Consider the following 19,864-nt stretch of genomic DNA (forward strand, 5'->3'; position numbering starts at 1 on the left):
GCTTCCCCTTTCTGCAGAGCCGGCGAGGGCGAGGGCAGCAGCACCTGTTGAATGCCTGCTTCTCACGCGGCTGCCGGACGTCACAGAGACGCCGCCGCCTCCCGGAAATGAAGAGGGCAGCCCTGCGCGTGCTTACTCGCAAGCAAGCCTCGCCGCGCTCAGCGGAGCCCGCGCCTCGCTAAGGCCTCTGGCGCAGCAGCCTCTGGAGCAGGTCCCTTGGGGAGGCCGAGGCCTTCTCCCCCGTCTTTTTCCGAGGCCCGCCGGAAGCCTCGGCTCCCGCAGCCGCGACTCCTGCTCCTCCCCTGCCTCCGCCCCGCCAGGCCCTTTCGGGTGCCGGAAGATCCGGGTCGCCGGGCGGCAGCAGGAAGTCGAGACGTGGCCGCCCTGCGGAGCAGCGGGGGGCGAGGCAGGCGATGGCGGCCGCGGCGGCGCTGAGTTCCGAGCGGCTGGAGGTCTCCATTGACGGCCTGACCCTGAGCCCGGATTCGGAGGACGCCCGGCCGGGCCAGGCGGAGGCCAGGCCGCAGCTCGCCCCGGGGGGCCGCGGAGGAGGAGGAGGCCGGGCGGGGGCAGCCGGAGCCCAGCCGGGGCAGCAGCAGGAGGAGGACGAGGCCGGCGGCGGGGACAGCGACGGGGAGGTTGGCGGCGGCGGCGATGGCGACGACGAGGGCGGGGTGCTGAGCCTGGAGCGGCGCTGGGGCTTCGGCCTGGAAGAGCTGTACGGCCTGGCGCTGCGCTTCTTCAAAGGTGACCGCGCAGGAGGCGGGAAGGGAGCTGGAAGTCTGCGATCCCCCCCGATCCCGACCCCCGTTCCCGGCCATCCTTCAAGGAGCGGGTGGGTGGGGGGAAGGAGGCTTGGGAGATTTCTCTCTCCTCCCTCCTCCCTCACCACCCCGGTCCCCGAAGCCTGACAGAGTCCATTTCCAAAGTCTTTTTTTTTTAATCTTTCTTTGCAACCTCGAGCCCTGGTTTGCAGGCTCGCCTCGTTTCTCTGTGCCTTGTGCAAATTTGAGGTGAGGAGAAGGCCTGCTTCAAAGGGTTGCTGTGAAGAAATGACAGCGTCTTACTTTGCAGTAAAAGGGGAGTTGCTTTCTGTAGAATGAGTTGGTGGGATATTTAAAACACACACACACACATCTATCTATATCTATGGGGCTGTTAATATGATGTGAGCTGTGGTTGCAAACCGTGTTTATTCTGTGAAGGAGTAGCCTTTGGAAATTAGGCTCTGGTATATTGAGTGGTATGTGGAATATGAACTGTTTTAGGAGACGTAGTCTATTCTTAAAGAAAGATGGTAGCTTAGGGCCTCATAACATTCATTCATTCATAGAGCTTGATGGCTGTTTGCCTGAAAACGTCATCAAAGGTGAAACTGGTTCTGTGTGGTCCTGGTCAACAACTCAGTCTCCCCAGGATGTTTTATGACAAAGTATGCCCTTAAGTAAAGTTGAAGGAAACCATGAGAAGTGCAGTGGGTAATATAAATATGAGGATGAGTTAGATAAGCACATGTTTCAATGACAGAAGGGATCGCTTACTTACTGATTTTGTTTGCTCAATTAAGCTTTTATTCGAGGCACTAATGGCAGTGATTTGGACTACTTAGTGTTAAAGCACTTAAGATTTTTGTGTGAAATGGAAGCATCTTTGTGCTAATCAAGAAAATATAAGGTGCTATGATGCTCTTAAAAGCACTGCTTACTTACATCATGCTTGTTCGGATTCTGCCCTCAATTAAACTAACTTGCCATGGGGAGAAATATCATTTTGTCAGTGGCAGCTTAAGTTTTTAAAAAACAAATTTCTTGTACTCATGAGCCTCCTATTTTGCATGAAAAGCAAAAGAGTGTTACTCTGCTGAAGTGTTACTGCTCTCCACTTCTCCCACAGTGTGGATGAGCTGATCATGAGGAAAATAAAGGCAAGGTGAGTTGCCTTTTTCAGACTGAGTTTGCCCATCTGATGGCTGGATAAAAGAACCTAAAATAAAAAAACCCTTCTCTAGGCCCTGCTTTGTTTTATTTTAATTTTAATAACTTCTCTTCCCTTCTCCTTTTACATAAAAAATGGACCCAAAGCAGCTCACAGAATCAAAAATGAAGCATCAAAACCACAAGTACAGCATACCTAACAACAAATTACTGTTGTGGACTCATTTCTGCAACTCATATTACATTTGCAAGCACAGCAGTCTTTTCTGCTATATTGCTGTTCCTGGATGTTCTCTTGGAAATAGATTTTGTGGCTTTCACATTAATAGTTGTTTTCCCAGGAGATTTGATTAATAGAATGCACTTGTAATATCTAAATGAAACCCAAGAAAGACTCTTTCTAAAGGAATGGGGAGTCAACATCTTGTTATCAAGTGATCTGCAAAATCTTTTTTTAAAAAGATGCCAGTTTGCAATATCCTTCAGAGAGAACTTCAAAAAGAAAAAAGAACTATTGGTGGTGGGGTGGGTGAGTGGAAAGGGGTGTGCATGTTTGTGTATGCATGCATATGAATATATGTGTGCAAGAATGTGGAGTGGCCACACCCACTGGCATGTGGCTTCTAGAAGGTTGGCCAAAGGTGGGCCAAAAAATGTTAGGCATCCCAGGTTAAGACAGTCATGAGTACACTCAAGAAATATGAATTGCCCTTTTTATCTTCTTTCTAGATAGTGTTCTTCTGTGAGGCAGCACAATCCTGTGCCTTTTCACTTGAAAAGCAAATTACCAAAGAATGGATATAGGATTGCCACCGTGATCTAGCCCTGGACAGAAAATATGCTATTTCTTTAAAAATATGGTTTTAAAATGCATTTATTTAATATGTCAATATTCCACAGATGGTCACATTTGGGATATTGTCTTTTGTATAAATGTTCATGATCTTTCCACAACTGTGACTTGCTGAACTCAAAAAAATAGTTTTGCTTGCCCTAACCATTTGCACAGCAATAGTCAGCTGCCTCACTCTCCATGATGAGAGTTTTGGATGCATTAGTATGTATTGTTCAGAAGCAGCATGGCCTGAGCTGTCATTTCAGATCATTTGTCATGAATTAATTAATACTATAATTCAAACAATATAAGATCCTACCCTACTATCAATATTAGCAGGGTGGGATCTTATAAGAAATGCTATTGCATTTAATCAAATAGGTTATTGCATTTGAAACTTCATACTTTACTAAATTAATTTAGTATCCTGTGTTGCTTTTACAGAAATTAATATGAATACTTCTCTGGTGTGAATAAAGTTACAGTGGTACCTTGAGTTACAAACGCCTAAGGTTACAAACGCTTCAGGTTACAAACTCTGCTAACCTGGAAGAGTTACCTCGAGTTGAGAACTTTGCCCCAGGATGAGAATGGAAATGGTGTGTCAGCGGTGAAAGCACAGTTTCAGGTTAAGAACAGACCTCCCGAACAAATTAAGTTTGTAACTAGAGGTACCGCTGTATTTGAAAAAGACACAGTCCTCTGATATTGTACCTTGTTTGTTCCTTATCAATGCTTTAACCAACAGTGTATGTGTGATCATTGGGAGTTTGGAAATGCATTAGTTTAACTTCCTTGATAACATATTATCAACACAATGCAGTGTATGTATAAAACATTCCTTATCTTCTCTTAGATAGTTTTGTGTACTAAATAGACACTTGTCATTCTATTTTCATACAGAGTCAAAATTGGATTTACAGTTTGTAGCCAGGGTAGTTTTCCATGACTCAGCAGTGAAGTCCCAAGTTTAGGCACTGTGCCGTTTCCACTTTGAGCCGGGGGTAGCCAAATGTGGTGTCCTCCAGTTCTTCAGGATTACAGTTCCCATTCTTTGTGATCTTTGGCCATGCTGGCTGGAGCGTCCGACTTAGAAAATCTCTGGTACTAGGGCAAGGAAAGGAGGTAGGTGGGGGGAGGCTGCTGCCATCATTCTCCTAGAATTGTCTTGGGGCGTTTTCTAATTTCGTCTGACCTAGTTCCTAAAAATATTGAACTAGGTATAAAGAGCTCCCAACATTTTGAGAACACACTGTATACTTTGTGGAGACAGCAAAGTAAACCTCGATCTGGACAAGTTGGATAAATCAGCACAAGGCCTTAATACACAAACCAGCTACAGCGTAAGCAAGCTTGAATAGATGAGGCATGGTCACTGTTCAGTGAACACAATAGAATACACTGGTACCTCGGGTTACATACGCTTCAGGTTACAGACTCCACTAACCCAGAAATATTACCTCAGGTTAAGAACTTTGCTTCAGGATGAGAACAGAAATTGTGCTCCAGCAGCGCGACGGCAGCAGGAGGCCCCATTAGCTAAAGTGGTGCTTCAGGTTAAGAACAGTTTCATGTTAAGAACTGACCTCCGGAACGAATTAAGTACTTAACCTGAGGCACCACTGTATGTGGAATGGCACTGATGGGCCATTCTTAGATGGGGCTGATTTTTAACAGCCAAGTTAAAGCTGGTGTTTCTGTAAACATGTGAGTGAGAGGCCTGACTCTGAGATTTCAGTTTAGTTTTGGCATCCTCAGTTTTTGGGGAAGACCTGAATGGGAGTGAAATGAAATGTAGGGCAGAAATTTTTCCACTGGCTGCTTTTCCTCTATAAATATGGATTGCTTCATAATGTTAATAACAGTGAATGGACTCAGTACCAGCGAAATTGGGCAGTTTCAAACTTGTAACCTTTTGAAGCGGATTATACCAATGAAACATGGGCCATGTACAATGCTTTGGGCATCCTAAAACCAGTATGTTAACATATCTCAGTCCCTTAGTTTATTATTTTTAAATGTAACAGCATTATTTGAGGAATTGTGCCTTAAAATATTTACAAGCGTTCTAATGAAAGCAAATTTCTAAAGAAAGCTTTACATGTACGGTAATTCAGATTTTTTTAAAAGACATGCTATCAGATATTTCATTTCTACTACGTAGTTTTGACTATTTGAAAAATTACTCAAAATTTATATAAAATAAGCATACTGTATTTTCTTTCTAAATAAAATACATATTCTAGATGAGATCAGAGTCAGTTGTAGGACATGAGGATATTTTCAAATTTGATTCCCCCGTCTGTCCCCTGCAAAAACCCAGTGCAGTGTAATGTCTCCAGAAACACATGAGGTATCTTTGCATTAAAATGCTGAACTTTTGGAGACAGGAGCATTTAGGAGATTCATGTGTGTTAATGAATTCAAATAATATACAGTAGGTTGTAATCTAGAAGCCTCTTCTCCTAAGGGGCACAGAAGGTTGCCATTTAGAAAGTACACTTTGTTTGATACAAGCCCTTGAACTTTTCATTCTCTCTCATCAGATTACCTTTATCTGTTCTCAGTGAAGGTCTTCCTTTCTTAATTGATTCTGACTCTTGTTTCCTCCTCTCAAGCATCTTTCTGGTGAAAAAGAACCTGAACCTCACATTCTTTGTAGAGCTTGTTTACACTGCAACTTTCAGTTGTGTTGGTTCTGATGATATTTATTCTTCGAAAAATAAAACTTTAGTGAGTTAATCCAAATTTTGTTTAAGCAAAGAATTCAATAGAGGACATGATGCAGGCCAAAGAGAGTGAAGCCTCTTTATTGCCATCCAAATCCTAATTTACTGTTCAGTACAAGCTTTGTATGACAAGGTTATTCAGGATCTCATGTTGGTAGTCATCCTGCAGTTAACAGTTATTTTCAAATATGACCTAAGACAAAAGGATAGTTTGGGGAGTTTCTTCAGAGTAGTGAACATTCCTACAGTCCTGTGTTTTAATTTGCCTGATTGAAATAAATGGCTGCAAACTTGTAAGTAGCTACCATATTTTATAGATCCTTCCTAAGCCCTTTAAAGCCATCATGGCTTGAGAAATTTCTGAAACTCTGCTTGCAGTTGCATTGTGAACCTTGACAGCTTGTTTCCAACCTGAGACCAATGCAGGAGGAAATGGCTTTTCTTTCTCTCATCTCTTGCTTTTCTTTTACATCTAGCCTTATCAAGGGTTCTGGAGTACTTAGAAGCTTGCTCACGATTTATTGACATTTTGATTGGCCGAATTAACGTATTGCCTTACTGTGGATTCTGTAATTTTACCAAGCCCTCACCCCAGAATCACTTGCTTAGTTCTTTCTTGCATTTTCCACAGCATCCTTGAGCAGATGCTCTTTTTTCCATTGAGCACTGGAATCTGATCTACGCCTAACTTGGTCATTACAGAGAAGTCCCCGGTTGGAAGCTTGACACCATATGACAGAAAACGAACTTCTGTACAGGCACACTTTTAATCTTGATTCTTACGCTGAATCTGTAATGTGGCATTTGCATTTAGTTATTTATTTTTTTGGTATCGTTAATGGGCTTGTGCGTCTTGCCACAAGGAAATTACCATCTGGGTGACAGCAAACACTGTTCAGGCATATGTCCCAGAAAAGTCTGCCTTAATTAAGCCACATCATCTGCAGCTATTAATGCATTTTAGCAGGTCCCCATCTAAGATGGTAAAAACAGTTGCTGTTTTCCAGGGATGGGTGGCTGTGTTGTAGAGCTGCCCTTGCCTTCAATGTGTGCTTTCATTCTTTTCAAGTTCTTGTAATTCTTCAAGCTGTTTTCTAGAAACAAGTCACTAAAAGTATGACCAGCACTACCCGAGTAGATTTGTGCCTGTTTCTGACAGTTATGTGCACTTCTGCCCATGATGAGCAAGGCACTTGCTTTTCCTCTCCTTATATACCCAAACAATTCTTAGAGGAGCTTGAGGAACAGTTCTTTAAAAAGTTTTAATACATGAAAGTATTGCCAAATACCTATATGTGTTTGTGTGACCCTTTGATAAAGGTAAAAAATGTAGTATCTCTTGGGAACAGAGAGGGAGTCTGTAAATACAGTACAACCTCTGCTTATGATCATCTGTTCCGGAGGCCCATCTGCTGGGCAAAACTGGATGCTAGTAGAGGCGCTGTTGTGCACATGCGCATTCGGCGGCAGCGCGCTTCTGTGCATGCATAGATGGTGGCAGCCGCTTGTGCGCATGCGCAGATGGCAGAAGCCACATGCACGAATCACGGCAAACCCGGTGTTTACGTCTGGGTTTGCCACGGTCGCAACTTGGAACATCCACAAGAAGAGGCGGATGTCAGTCGAGGTTCCACTGTACTAAGGGGCAATAGATCATACAATGCATTGGGTTCCACTGTTTATCAGTGACACTTCCATGTAGAGCATAATTTATAAAAGATAAGAACAGCATTATTGCTTGTATTATTGCTAGTGTTATCACTACTAATAATATTGTGATGCATACTCCTGTTGCTGGAAGGGACCTGCTCAGTGCAGGAGGATGCAGTTGGAGCGTGGTGAATGAATCTGCAATGTTATTAGGTCTTGTAAGAATGCTGCTTGAGTGGGTAAGGTACAGAGTTAGCATCTGGGTTAGCTGGGAGGACCGCCTCTCTAGGGCTGTCTGTAAAGTTGTCCTTTGGTGGTGGTGAGTTTGAGGCTCACTTGAGGAAGGACATGCATCTGTCACCGGCCTTGAATTATATCTGTTTCATTTAGGTTATCATTGATACATTTCAGATGGGAGCTATAGGAGACCAACTGGTAGCTATAGGAAGCCAGTTGTTTGTGTTATTGATCCATGTTTTGTAGTCTTGGTCCATTTTTACCAGTGTTTGCTTCTGCATATACTTTGGGGGCTCATTAAACGTGCTAGCATTGGTTTTAACGTTCATCAAAAACCAAAGTTTGTTTTTCTTACAGCTGGGCGAGATTGACTGCTGTTTCAAAGTTGAGCCCAGATTAGAGTTTAAAATAGAACTGAAACTGAATTATAGCATGCTCTTTCTTTTCTAGTGGAGTGTAAACAGTTTCATTTGGTGTACACTTGCGGGGGGGGGGTCAATCTTTTGAGGCTGAATTTATAATTCTGGGACACTTAAGAACTTAACGGGTGGCATTTCTTTTGGTCCTGGTACAGAAGAGCGAGGTTAAAGTTGCAGAATGGGTTGTTATTTATTTATTATTTATTTGCTGTGCAGCTTTTAATGAAGCCCTTTCAGGTCTGCCCGTCTCTGACTCTCTGCAACTGAATTAGCAGCCATTTTTGTGAATAATTCATTAAGCTGCTTTTTAATAATTGAAAGTAAAAACCACTTGTTTGCTCCACTAACATTTTGGTAATTTTACTATCTATATCATATTCTGGAATGTGTAATATAAAATAACATGAAGAATTAACTTCTGGGCAAGCTTCAAGTCTAGCCAATAGTCAAAATCAGGGTTTAAGTAATGGAAACCATAAAGCAGCAGACAGGTACCTCTATAGAGAACAAAAATGTGATATAGAGAACCTTTATAGAAGACAAGAGCTCATTCTTTATGGCCCTGTCTATACAATGTCAATCTTCTCTTTCTATTTTTGTCATGTTTTTATACCATCCTTCCAAGAAGCTCAAGATGGCATACATAACCACCCCCCATTTTTTATCATTGCAACAATCCTGTGAGGTAGGATAGGCTAAGAGTCACCCTGTGAGCTTCATGACTGATTGGGAATTTGAACCCAGGATCCCCCTGTTCTGCTTTATTACGCCATGATGACTCTCTTTTGTCATTGTGAAGCAGTACTTCTGTTCAGCACAGACAGCATAAGATACCGGCTACTATTATGTGTACTGAGGCTTTTGGCAACTCCTTTCGAAGGCTTCCCACAAAGCTCAGTGAGGTTAACTAGCAAGTGTGTCAGGGTAGGAATTTCAGTCACATTTTCTGCATATTTACTTGAGGTAGATCCCAATGAGTTGATTTATTCCCTCACAGGTTTCTGTCCTAGGCCCATTGTTGTTAAATGTCTTTATAAACTACATGGATGAAAGTATCAAGGGGACGCTCATCAAATTTGCAGATAACACTAAACTGGGAGGGGTAGCCAATGCCAGAATTGGGATTCAAGATGGCCTTAACAGATTGTAGACCTGGGCCAAACCTAACAGAATGAATTTCAGTAGGGACAAATGTAAGATTCTATACTTAGGCAGAAAGAACCAGCTGCACAAATATAAGATGGGGGAAACCTGGATTGTCAGTAGCAGGGCTTTTTTCATCTGGAACTCACCAGAACTCAGTTCTGGCACCTCTCAGGTTGGCACCATTGCCATTCTAAGAGAACAAGGAAGGTGTTCATGATGAGTTCTGGCGCCTCTCTTTCTAGAAAAAATAGCACTGACCCAGTATTATATGTGAAAAGGATCTATGGGTCTTAGTAGGCCATAAGCTTAACATGAGTCAATAGTGTGATGCAGCAGATAATAATAATAATGCCATTCTAGGCTGCATTAACAGAATTTAGTGTCCCAATCCAGGGAAGAAATAGTCCTGATGTATTCTGCCTTGGTCAGACCACTCCTGGAATACTGTGTCCAGTTCTGGGCACCACAATTTAAGAAGAATATTGACAAGCTGGAACTTGTGCAGAGGAGGGTGACCAAGATGATCAAGGGTCTGGTACACAGACTTTGGCCATATTTGTCTTTAAAGTAATATTATCATTTATCTTCAGAAAAAGATGGCAAAGCTTTTCATCCAACATACGAAGAAAAACTCAGACTTGTGGCGCTGCATAAGCAGGTTCTTCTGGGGCCTTACAATCCAGACACATGTCCTGAAGTTGGATTCTTTGATGTCCTGGGGAATGACAGAAGGTAAAAAGCTATTGGATTTTATGGATCTATCTGTAGAATAGAAATTTTGGCTTACTTGACTGGAATCTTTTTTCCAATCCTCTCTGCAGATATAGCTTGTATGTCAAATTTCTCTTCCCTTTGGCTAAACTAAGGAGAGATTGCTATTCAGTTCACATAGTGCAGGATTTCAGAAGCCAAGCATAGTTCCCGTATTATCTCCCAATTTGATAAATCAGTGCTTTCATTCTGTGTTTATACATGCTGTTTGCCAGACAAAATGCAATGTTACTTGCCTTCCTACCTGCAGGAAAGAATGGGCTGCCCTTGGAAACATGGCAAAGCAAGACTCCATGATAGAGTTTGTAAAGCTCCTAAATAGGTGCTGCCATCTCTTCTCAACATATGTTACCTCCCATAAAATAGAGAAAGAAGAACAGGAAAAGAAAAGGTAAGCTCTTGTGCCTCTCTGAAATTGGGTGGGAATTCATAAAGTGTGTTTGTGTTCCAGCTCTCATATCTAACAGTCACTTTGTTGGATCCCTGTAGGCCATTCTTGTCAATCACTGAACATCATAGTGGTGTGAGGTGACCCAGAGTTACATTTATCCATTGTGGGTATAGCTCCAGCCATGTCTGCAGAGCGACATCCTTTATATCACCAGCTTGAATTCATACTGGTAAAACAAAGGAATATTTGTGCTTACAGCAACCCTTGCTCTGGACTTTCTGTTAGTACCAAGCCCAGTTGGGCCTGCGGTCAGTGCTGACAGCAAGCCCAGTTTGGACAGGGATCAACTCTGCTATGAAACTCTGTAGTGCAGTTGTGAACTCTGTCATGCAGCTGATCCCATGGCGCTTGCTATAACTGGCGATCAGCTGATTGGCACTGATGGCAAGCCTCCCTTGCCAAAGAACAATCAGTGCACTTTAAGGCTCCCCGTTGTTTCACTACAACCACATCTCTACTTGCTCCACATCTGATGTCATGTATGACTTCAGGTATGGGGTGGTGGGCATGTTTTGGGGAAGACAGCCTTGTGGACCCAATTGGGAACTGCGTTAAATAAGTTTGTTAAAAATAATTTGGCCTGTGGACTGGAGATTCCCCATCTCTGATACAGTTCTTCAACTGTTTTCAATTGATTTTTAACAATCTTTTTATGGAGCTGTGAATTGTAGTGCAGTTTTTCCTAGCTTTGAAGGCAGATAGTTTCTTGTCTTGAAAATAATAGTTTTACAGGAAAATGCAGGGTAAAAGTTTTTACATGATACCCGGATATTTTACTTTTTCTACCATTATGGGTGAATCTTATCTAACGTTTACATGTGGTTTAGATTAGGAGCCTCATCTGTTTAACTGAAATTCTAGGAAGATATCAGTATATGATTTGGATACTTGTTGAAAAGTTGAACTTTGTGCCTTACACTGTACCTCCTGTCAGTCATGTTCCTTTGCTTACATGCTGGTGCCATCCTTCACAATATTTCATATTGCGTGGAAACGGTTCCTTTCTATAAGAGTTTAGAACAGGGGTCACCAACACTTAATGTCAAAGAGATGTCAAAGAGAACAACAAATACCAGACTTTTAGAAGATAACTGAAGGCAGCCCTGTTTAGGGAAGCTTTTAATGTTTGATGTAGCACAGTATTTTAATATTTTTTTTGGCAGCTGCCCAGAGTGGCTGGGGAAGCCCAGCCAGATGGGCGGGGTATTAATTATTATTATTATTATTATTATTATTATTATTATTATTATTATTAATGAATTTTGGGGGTGCCAGTCACAAAACGGCTGCCATGGGGTGTGGCATGAGAAAAGGCTTAACTTTTTCAAATTTCTGCCTAGAAGATAAAACAGAAGCAAAAAACTGCATTAAATGGGAGGGTAAAACAGCAGCTCTTCGCGATTCCTATTGCCTGGTGTCCAAATGTCTGGTAAACATGGCTGTTACAGGAGGGAAGAGGAAGAACGTAGGCAACGTGAAGAAGAAGAACGAGAGCGTTTGCAAAAGGAGGAAGAGAAACGCAGACGAGAAGAAGAGGAGAGGCTGAGAAGAGAAGAGGAAGAGAGGCGGCGGATAGAAGAAGAGAGGCTCCGAATGGAGCAGCAGAAGTAAGGAGTCAGCAGGACTCATCCCTTGTTCATTTATCACCCTTCCATCCCATCTTGCTGAAAATAACCTCTGTACATGGGGTTATCCCCTTTTATTCTCACAGTAATCTACTGCTGGGGAAGTGGTGACTTGCCCAAGGCCACACAGTAAGCTTTACAGCTGATTGGATTTGAACCTGTATCAAATTCCGCTGTCTGTGCAATATACCCTACACCAGTGGTTTAAACATCTGCCCTGCCTCCATATCTTTGTAGTTTAAACCGAATATCAGAAGCTTAACGTTCCCATCTAGTATAGCCAAAGCATTTCCTTGGTGATGAGTCCAGTTGTTCCCGCCCCTTAAATCCTAAAAGGGGCATATTACTTGCCTACATGGCAATTTGCTTATAAAAATGAGTATTTAATTAGGGCTATAATTATATGAAAAATCACACGCTGAAAAAGTAATGAAAGTTGTAGGTTGGATTACTTATGAAGTAGAAATTCCTTATCTGGCTGGTTACAAGAGAACTTTCCAAATGATGGATAGGACCACTTATGGAATGATACACTTTCTCATGGTTGAGTTGTCTATTCCAGAAGTGGGCCCTGAAATGACTGTAATGCAGAACCTCAAGGGAGTTTCATTTTGACAGAAGCTGGAACCACCAAGTGAGTGTTAGACAGAAGGCGCATTCTGGCAGTAAGTCCCCTTAGAATCTGTCTTGTTTAGAAACCAGCCATGTTTAGAAAATTTGATCTGTGGATTTGCATTGTGTAGGAAGGAGTCTTTCATAGCTAACGAGGCTCTGCCTTATGATTTGGTGTCCCCTAGCACTCCACTCATCCTTGTCATGTTTACTCAACTATTGTGTTTCCTGAAATAAATGCCAAGTGTTTCATAGTTAAATTGCAATAACAGTGTGTTATGTTTGAAAATTTTACTCCTCAAATAGGCCTTCACAGTTGCATTTCAGGGTAACTTTGTCCCTTATCTAGACAGCAGATCATGGCAGCACTGAACTCTCAGACGGCTGTTCAGTTCCAACAGTATGCAGCCCAGCAGTACCCAGGCAACTACGAGCAGCAGCAGGTCCTGATTCGGCAACTTCAGGAACAGCACTATCAACAGTACATGCAGCAACTTTATCAGGTCCAGCTTGCACAGCAACAGGTATATTGCACAATCTTGGCAGTGCAGCTTATAAAATGATAGATGTATAGCTGACTTTGGAGACTTCAGTGAGACCATTTGTCTATATTGCAGTTAATGGTGAAGGTGGAAATACAAATTCTAATGGTGTATCGGGTCTATAAAATTCTTTCTGGAAAATGTATCCAGCGTTTCTGCATTCTTTCTGAAGAAGGTTAAGAATCTATTAACACACACACAATGATTTGTCTGTGCTGACCTTATTTCTCAGACCTTTCTAGAAATCTTGAAAGCAGGTATCTTGTTACTAGAGTGGGGGTCTTTTCCGAGGGATCTCTAGGGTGATTTTCAGTAGATTGGCAAGGGTTATTGATTCCCAACTGCTAAACAGTAGCAAACAGCAAAGTAACTTCCCTCACAAAATAACGTTTTGTGTGAAAGTACTGTTGAACTGGTTCTTTTGCAGAAAACAATGTTCAGAACTCAGAATATTCTGAGATGCACCCTCTTCTTTAATTCAAATTTCACACCTGGTTCTGATTAGTAAATCTTGGGGTTCTAGTAAAAAGCAAAATAGATCTGGCAAGACTGAAGTCTGCCCACCCCTCTCCTAGAAAAACATAGTGAGATCAGAAATAAAATACCCCTCTGACTGCTGTTTAGAGAGATTTTATGCGCCCATCAGGAAATAGAACACCCTGTCTGCTCTTTAGTGATTGCTCTCTAAAGAGCAGAGAGAGATAGCATTTATCTCCTGATCAGATCAGGAAATCTTGCTATGGGACTTTGAGGGCTACTTCATGTGACTTGAGGGGCCCAATCCAGCCCATGCGCCACAAGTTAGCCGCATCCCAGATGAGGTTTGGTTGACTTCAGTGTAAAATAGGCACTTTCCAAGACTAGCTTGAACTATATATTGTTCAGAAGCAATTCAGGCAAATAAACACATAACACCTTGGACATAACAACTACTGGAGAGATTGCTTTTTAAAAAAAAAGCATTCAGAGATTGGAGTGGATCACTGTTATGCTGTGTTAAACTTAACACTCAGGCTCAGTTCTCAAGTGGAAATCCAGCTTCTGCTACTCTGCATAGCAATAAACACTGCTACTCTTATCATCAGGGGGTTTGATGCTTCATCTCTCAGTCCCATATGCCTCAAACGATCTGACAAGTCATGCTCCTGCCTAGTGTTTTAACTCTGCCAGTGTCCCATCCCCTTCAAACTGACTTACTGGAATCTGGCTGTCTCATTTTGTTCTGTTAAAACACAGTAGTAGATTCCGTGCAACTTCCACCTCCATATTTCCCACTCTGCAAACTTCTCCAAAATGTGCTCTGCATCTTTCATTGTCCTTATGTTTTGCTTTGGCTTTTAATTTGCAGGCAGCTTTACAAAAGCAGCAGGAAGCGGCAGCCACAGCGGGGACTTCAGTTACTTCTGTATCAAAAGCAAGCCCACCTAACATAGGGGAAATCCCATCAGTTAATGGACAGGCTAGTGCACATACAGACAGCCCTGAAAAAGACCCGGAAACTGATGCTTTAGAAGAAGCACTGGAGAATGGACCAAAAGGTAAGAGTAAAGATTCTTCTACTCTGAAAGAAACTACTTCCATGTTTCTGGCTGAATCTTTTGTAGCATTCTGCCTTTGGCAACTAATGACCCCAACTTAGTATGGGCATGCAAAACACATTCTCTCATCTCTGAACCAGGGTTTCCCACTGCTTAACTAAGGAGCATTGGAAGAAAAATTCGGGTATTGCACTTTCCTGTTGTGTCCACGTTGTTGCAGGGCTGTAAGGTAGCATATATGGTATAGGGTGAAATATACAAAAGCAAACTTGGTTAAACCAGCCTTCAAGTGAGAAAGGCTATGAGATGGTGGCCAGATGAGGCTGATTTTCCTCGGCTTCAGAGTAATCTGCAAGGAGCATCTTTGGGAGGGAGGCCTTGCTGTGTTGCCCCTTATTTGCAGGAGGCGTTTTCTAGGATGCTGCAACACAATTCTCTGTCTGAACTATAAAACTGAGCATTTTTTGGTCTCCCTCCTTTTTTTTTAGAATCTGTTCCAGTCATAGCAGCACCATCCATGTGGACACGACCCCAGATTGCAGACTTCAAAGAGAAGATCCGCCAGGATGCAGACTCTGTGATAACGGTTGGCAGAGGAGAAGTCGTGACCGTTCGTGTACCAACTCATGAAGAGGGCTCTTATCTCTTCTGGGAGTTTGCTACAGACAATTATGACATTGGTTTTGGGGTATATTTTGAATGGACAGACTCCCCTAACACAGCAGTCAGCGTACATGTTAGTGAATCCAGTGAGGACGAGGAAGAGGAGGAAGGTATCTTTATTTTATATACCTCGTAGGGGTTTTGAGTCACGAAAGAAGCTGTAGCAGGCTTTGCATTACATTTTCTGTCATCTTGGAATTTAGAAAGGTGGTGTCCAGTGTGTGCAGGCAAGTGAGACATAGTGATGGAAAACCCTGGAATGTTGGCGGGTTAGCTAGTGTAGGAAAAGAAATCTTTCGTAGGAGCCATTTAAGGTAAGTTAAATGGCCTTCGCTGTGTTTTTATGCAGCCTTGATTGACAGCAAGGTTCCAGGATGGTGGTGGTTCTCCTGCTATATAGCCTTAACAGGAGACTTCTCAACTTGGAGGGAATTTCCAAACCACTGCAGAATTAAAATTAATTGGAAAGTTGTTATTTCAATACACTTTCATGTATGTCCCTGACAAACATGAAGTCTCAGTGCTTAGAGCTCAGTTGTTCAAGTTGCCATGACACTCCTGGCTCTAAACTCAAAGAATACAGGTTTGTGTGTAGGCCCTTAATCTGCTTCCAATTCCCACTTTCAGATTTTACTGTCTTGTAATTGCCTAATAACTTTTCTTCCTTACCCTTTGTGGTTATGTGTGACTTTGCAGATATTCTGTTTCCTCAGCTTTTACTCACTCAAAGGGCCTGTTTGGCATCTCTTCCTTGTAACTGGGGAAGATTGCATTGCGGGACCATTATCCAATGGAGCGATGCTGTGCTTTGTTGCCTCCGTACATTGCTTAGATTCTAAACCTTTGACTAGGAAGTATTGGTCCTTGTAGTGTGGGAGGAAAGAACATCTGTGGATGTTGGAGCTGTACACCTGTTTTTTGCTCACTCCAACTTCATGCTAGGATCTTATCAGCTTCCATATAACATGACACTTGGGCTGACTGACTTGCCATCTTTGACAGTAGCTCTTGTGTACTTCATGTCCCAGTTTAGTTACAAATAAAGTGTTGAAATTAATAGTAGCCCATTTTCAGCTATTTCCTAGTGGGAATAACAGGCTATGATTTACCGTATTTTTCGCTCTATAAGACGCACCAGACCACAAGACGCACCTAGTTTTTGGAGGAGGAAAACAAGAAGAAAAAAATTCTGAATCTCAGAAGCCAGAACAGCAAGAGGGATTGCTGTGCAGTGAAAGCAGCAGTCCCTCTTGCTGTTCTGGCTTCTGGAATAGCTGCGCAGCCTGCATTCGCTCCATAAGATGCGCACACATTTCCCCTTACTTTTTGGGAGGGAAAAAGTGAGTCTTAGAGCAAAAAATACGGTATATCTACAAGCTGTAGGGTGGACCAGTTCTGTCCAAGTGATTGAGGACCTCTGTTCCTATTGACATCAAGTTGGTCTTAGAATCAGTAACTGGGAGTTTGCTGATAAGTCACCTAAGCAATTTTTAAAATTCCCCTTTAGCATCAACTATTACAGAAAGTTCACCATGTATGCAAAGGTATGGTACCTCTTAGTAGTAAAGGAAGACGCAAAGCCATGACCTTTAGAGCATAATTTTATTGCTCCCTGATAGTGGTAGAAATGCGTGATTTGGAAGGGAAAAATAAGCTATTAAGTGATGGAACAAAACTAACACCTCCATTCTCAGGGCATGTTGGCGAAGCCTGCAGTACAGCAGCCCAGCTTGTTCAGGATAAGGTTTCCCAAGAGGGGAAAGAAGGGATTAACCTCAGTTGCTTCTATCAAAATGTTGATGTGTTAAGCATTGTGCCTTGGTAATCTTGCTCAAAATCCTCCTTGTGAACAGTTGGTCATCACTGTTTTCTTGATAGTTGTAGCCCCGATGAAAATGGGCTGTTTTGCTTTTGTTAGATTAAACAAGTTGCTCGTGTCTTTGCTGTGCTTCCTGCGGATTAATCCGCACTGACCATGAAGAATTGGTTGCGGAGTTTGTTTGGCCTGCTGCATTTAGTGACTAATGCTTTGTTTCTGATCCTTTTTCTCAGAAAACGCTAGTAGTGAAGAAAAAGCCAAAAAGAATGCCAACAAGCCTCAACTAGATGAAATCGTGCCTGTGTACAGACGGGACTGTCATGAAGAAGTATATGCTGGCAGCCATCAGTACCCAGGAAGAGGGGTCTATCTCCTTAAATTTGACAACTCCTATTCATTATGGAGGTCAAAAACAGTTTACTACAGAGTCTATTATACTAGATAAATATCATTATGTTGTGTTGGAGGCTGGGCAGAGGACGTCATGTTGTTTGGAACTTCGGTCAAGCATACTGGACTTTTTGACTCTGTTACTCTGTCTGATGTATATCTGTATGGCGTGTGTGTGAACTTGGAAACTGGGAGTTGAGCTTTCTTCTGCAGCTCAGTGTTAATGCAGCTAGTGAGGTTAGGATCTCCCCACCCCACCCCGGTCCTCTCTGGTGACCTGGTTATTTGCCAGAGCTTTCAGACAGAAGGTCATGCAAAATGTCATAGATGGACTTTTTAAAAACCCTCAAACTCTTAAACACACACACAAAGGAGGAAATGTTTCATGGGGGGCAGTCGGTATGATGTTACCTGCCCTAGTAAGCACCGACCGTTTGAAACAAAAAAACTGTTAGTTGTTCATTTGAGGGTATCCGCCTTATTTGTGGAGGGTGTGTGTGGAGGGGAGCCAGATGCAATCTGCACTGTAGCAAGCAAGTTTCTTAAAGCTGTATTTGAATGTCCAGATTTTTACACCATTAAACTTGAAACCTTTAGTGGATGCAGTTTAGAAACTGATTTGTCTTGTGTTCTCATTCAAGAAGTTATCTGGCACCTCTCTGGCCAAACATCATGCTGCTGGATGAGACATAGAAGGTATGTATGCGCGTGCAAGCAAAGAACAAGTCTGTATGTACACATCAGGGAATTACTATTTTTTAATTGCAAAATTTGGAGAAAAGTAACAATTTAGGGTGCCAACTACACGAGACTTTGTTTCCCCAATATCTGCTGCAGATCCTGAGACCAAGTTATGTGCAGGATTTTGACTTCTGAGCTGGATCATAAGTACCTTGACATTTGGATAATCCCCCAGAAGCGTTCCTGTACATATCACATTCAAATAAAGGGGTTTTCCCTTTGTGTGCAATTTATTGTTGAGTTGGTGAAAAGTCAGGTATGTGTACAAGACATTCTGTTGCCGTACTTATCTCTTGCAATCATATGGGTAGGCTTCAAATTAGAACCAGTTGCCTGCACAGCTTTTCAAGTTTGTCTGGGGCCCTTCTTTGTAAACCCGAGTTGGCACTTTGTGCATCTACATAATTAAAGAATGTCTGAACTGTTGTAGGAATTAATGTTGCACTAATGTTATGGAAATCACTGCCAGGAACACACTCATTTTAGTTTTATTCAGGTTGCATTTGTGCACTCATTCTAGCACCCTTTAATCCTAGTTGGTAATTACGTGTTGAAAAGAAATGTAAGATGTTCTTTCAGATAAACAAGTAGCTTTGTTCTAATTTGCATAGTGAGTTTAGAGCGAAACTGCAAAATTGTGTGTTTGCTCAGCTGTGACTAAGGTCGGTGGGGGTTTGGGCCTTTGCAGCAACGTAACTTTTGTATAGAACCATGTTTCTGAGAAACAAGGTGGAGTTCAGGTATTTCGGAAATGACTTGTGTAAATGTGTGATGCATGAGGAATGCAAACCCCTCCCCCCCCAAAAAAAAGTTTGTTTTGCAGCAAAATATCTATGGATTAGCTGCAAGCATATATATTCTACTAGAAGTGGGTCTGTTGGGATTCAGCGGGGTTTATGTTTGAATATTTGTACATACATTTATATTTGAGGTTCCCTCCCCCCTTATTTCACCTTATGGAGGTGGTTCTCTAAAAAGCACTAAGTTGCTCCAGCTCATTTGATTTTAGCATTGCCTTACAAGCTTTTGTCTAGTTAGTGCTGCTCCAGTCAACTCGGATCAGTTCTGCTCTAACATGTTTCATTCTCACATGTACATAAACACATGGAGTTAGGATGTAGCTTCTTTTTTAAAGCTGTATTTAAAGGTTCTAAAAAATAATAATAGAGGAAGGCACTAATTCCATTTAACACATTAGATTTCTTTTTTGTCCATACAAAATTATGATTTAACAACTGTTGGGAAGCGGTATATGTTTTCTTGTAAAAAGCAGTAATTTTTACTGTCAAGCTTTGGGTATCCAAACTCCAGAAAAATGCCTCTGACTGTTGATTAGTACAGAAAAAGTGCGCTTTCGAAATACCTTGGAATAATATATTTAATCTGAATTAAAATTGCTTATATGGAATCGCTTGGCTTCTTCTTAGCACTACCAGCATCACTACAGTTTGAAGAATAAGATTTGGAACACGGAGAGTTTACAGAAGCAAAATTTTGACCTCTACTGAGATGATGGGGACTAGTGGTTTCATCGTTTGCAGACATGTGTCTAGTATCAACTTTGCATGGTGTATTACAATTGTGAATATTTTCCTGCTTCCATAATTCAGATTACTTCATGGAATATGGAACCTTTTCTGGGAGGGGGAGGCAGTGCAGCAGTTACACTTAGCAGCCCATGCCAGCATGACTGGTGATCAGGGATGATGGGAGTTGTAGTATAGCAATATCCGGAGGGCCACCACTTACTCTCTTTTTTAAT

At 42.1% G+C, this 19,864-nt stretch overlaps 1 protein-coding gene across 1 annotated transcript; it reads left to right on the forward strand.

The window, feature by feature from the left end:
- The first annotated feature begins 141 nt into the window (after window positions 1–141).
- On the forward strand, window positions 142–19,510 carry ACBD3 (acyl-CoA binding domain containing 3). The gene is made up of 8 exons (XM_083496110.1): window positions 142–747; window positions 9,541–9,682; window positions 9,972–10,112; window positions 11,621–11,779; window positions 12,759–12,933; window positions 14,300–14,489; window positions 14,978–15,262; window positions 17,205–19,510. Exons 1-8 carry the CDS (start codon window positions 414–416, stop codon window positions 17,414–17,416), a joined length of 1,638 nt encoding a protein of 545 aa, XP_083352236.1. The 5' UTR covers window positions 142–413; the 3' UTR covers window positions 17,417–19,510.
- Window positions 19,511–19,864: the final 354 nt, after the last annotated feature.

This window comes from Podarcis liolepis (assembly GCF_965112155.1).
Source record: "Podarcis liolepis genome assembly, chromosome: 3".
In the NCBI taxonomy this organism is placed as follows: domain Eukaryota; kingdom Metazoa; phylum Chordata; class Lepidosauria; order Squamata; family Lacertidae; genus Podarcis; species Podarcis liolepis.

What these genes read in the sequence shown, in the direction of transcription:
- ACBD3 (XM_083496110.1), top strand. Translation starts at nt 414, where the DNA reads ATGGCGGCCGCGGCGGCGCTGAGTTCCGAGCGGCTGGAGGTCTCCATT. An exon ending in GGCGCTGCGCTTCTTCAAAG is followed by an intron (nt 748 to 9,540) that starts GTGACCGCGCAG and finishes ATTTATCTTCAG; the next exon opens with AAAAAGATGGCAAAGCTTTT. An exon ending in GGACGAGGAAGAGGAGGAAG is followed by an intron (nt 15,263 to 17,204) that starts GTATCTTTATTT and finishes CCTTTTTCTCAG; the next exon opens with AAAACGCTAGTAGTGAAGAA.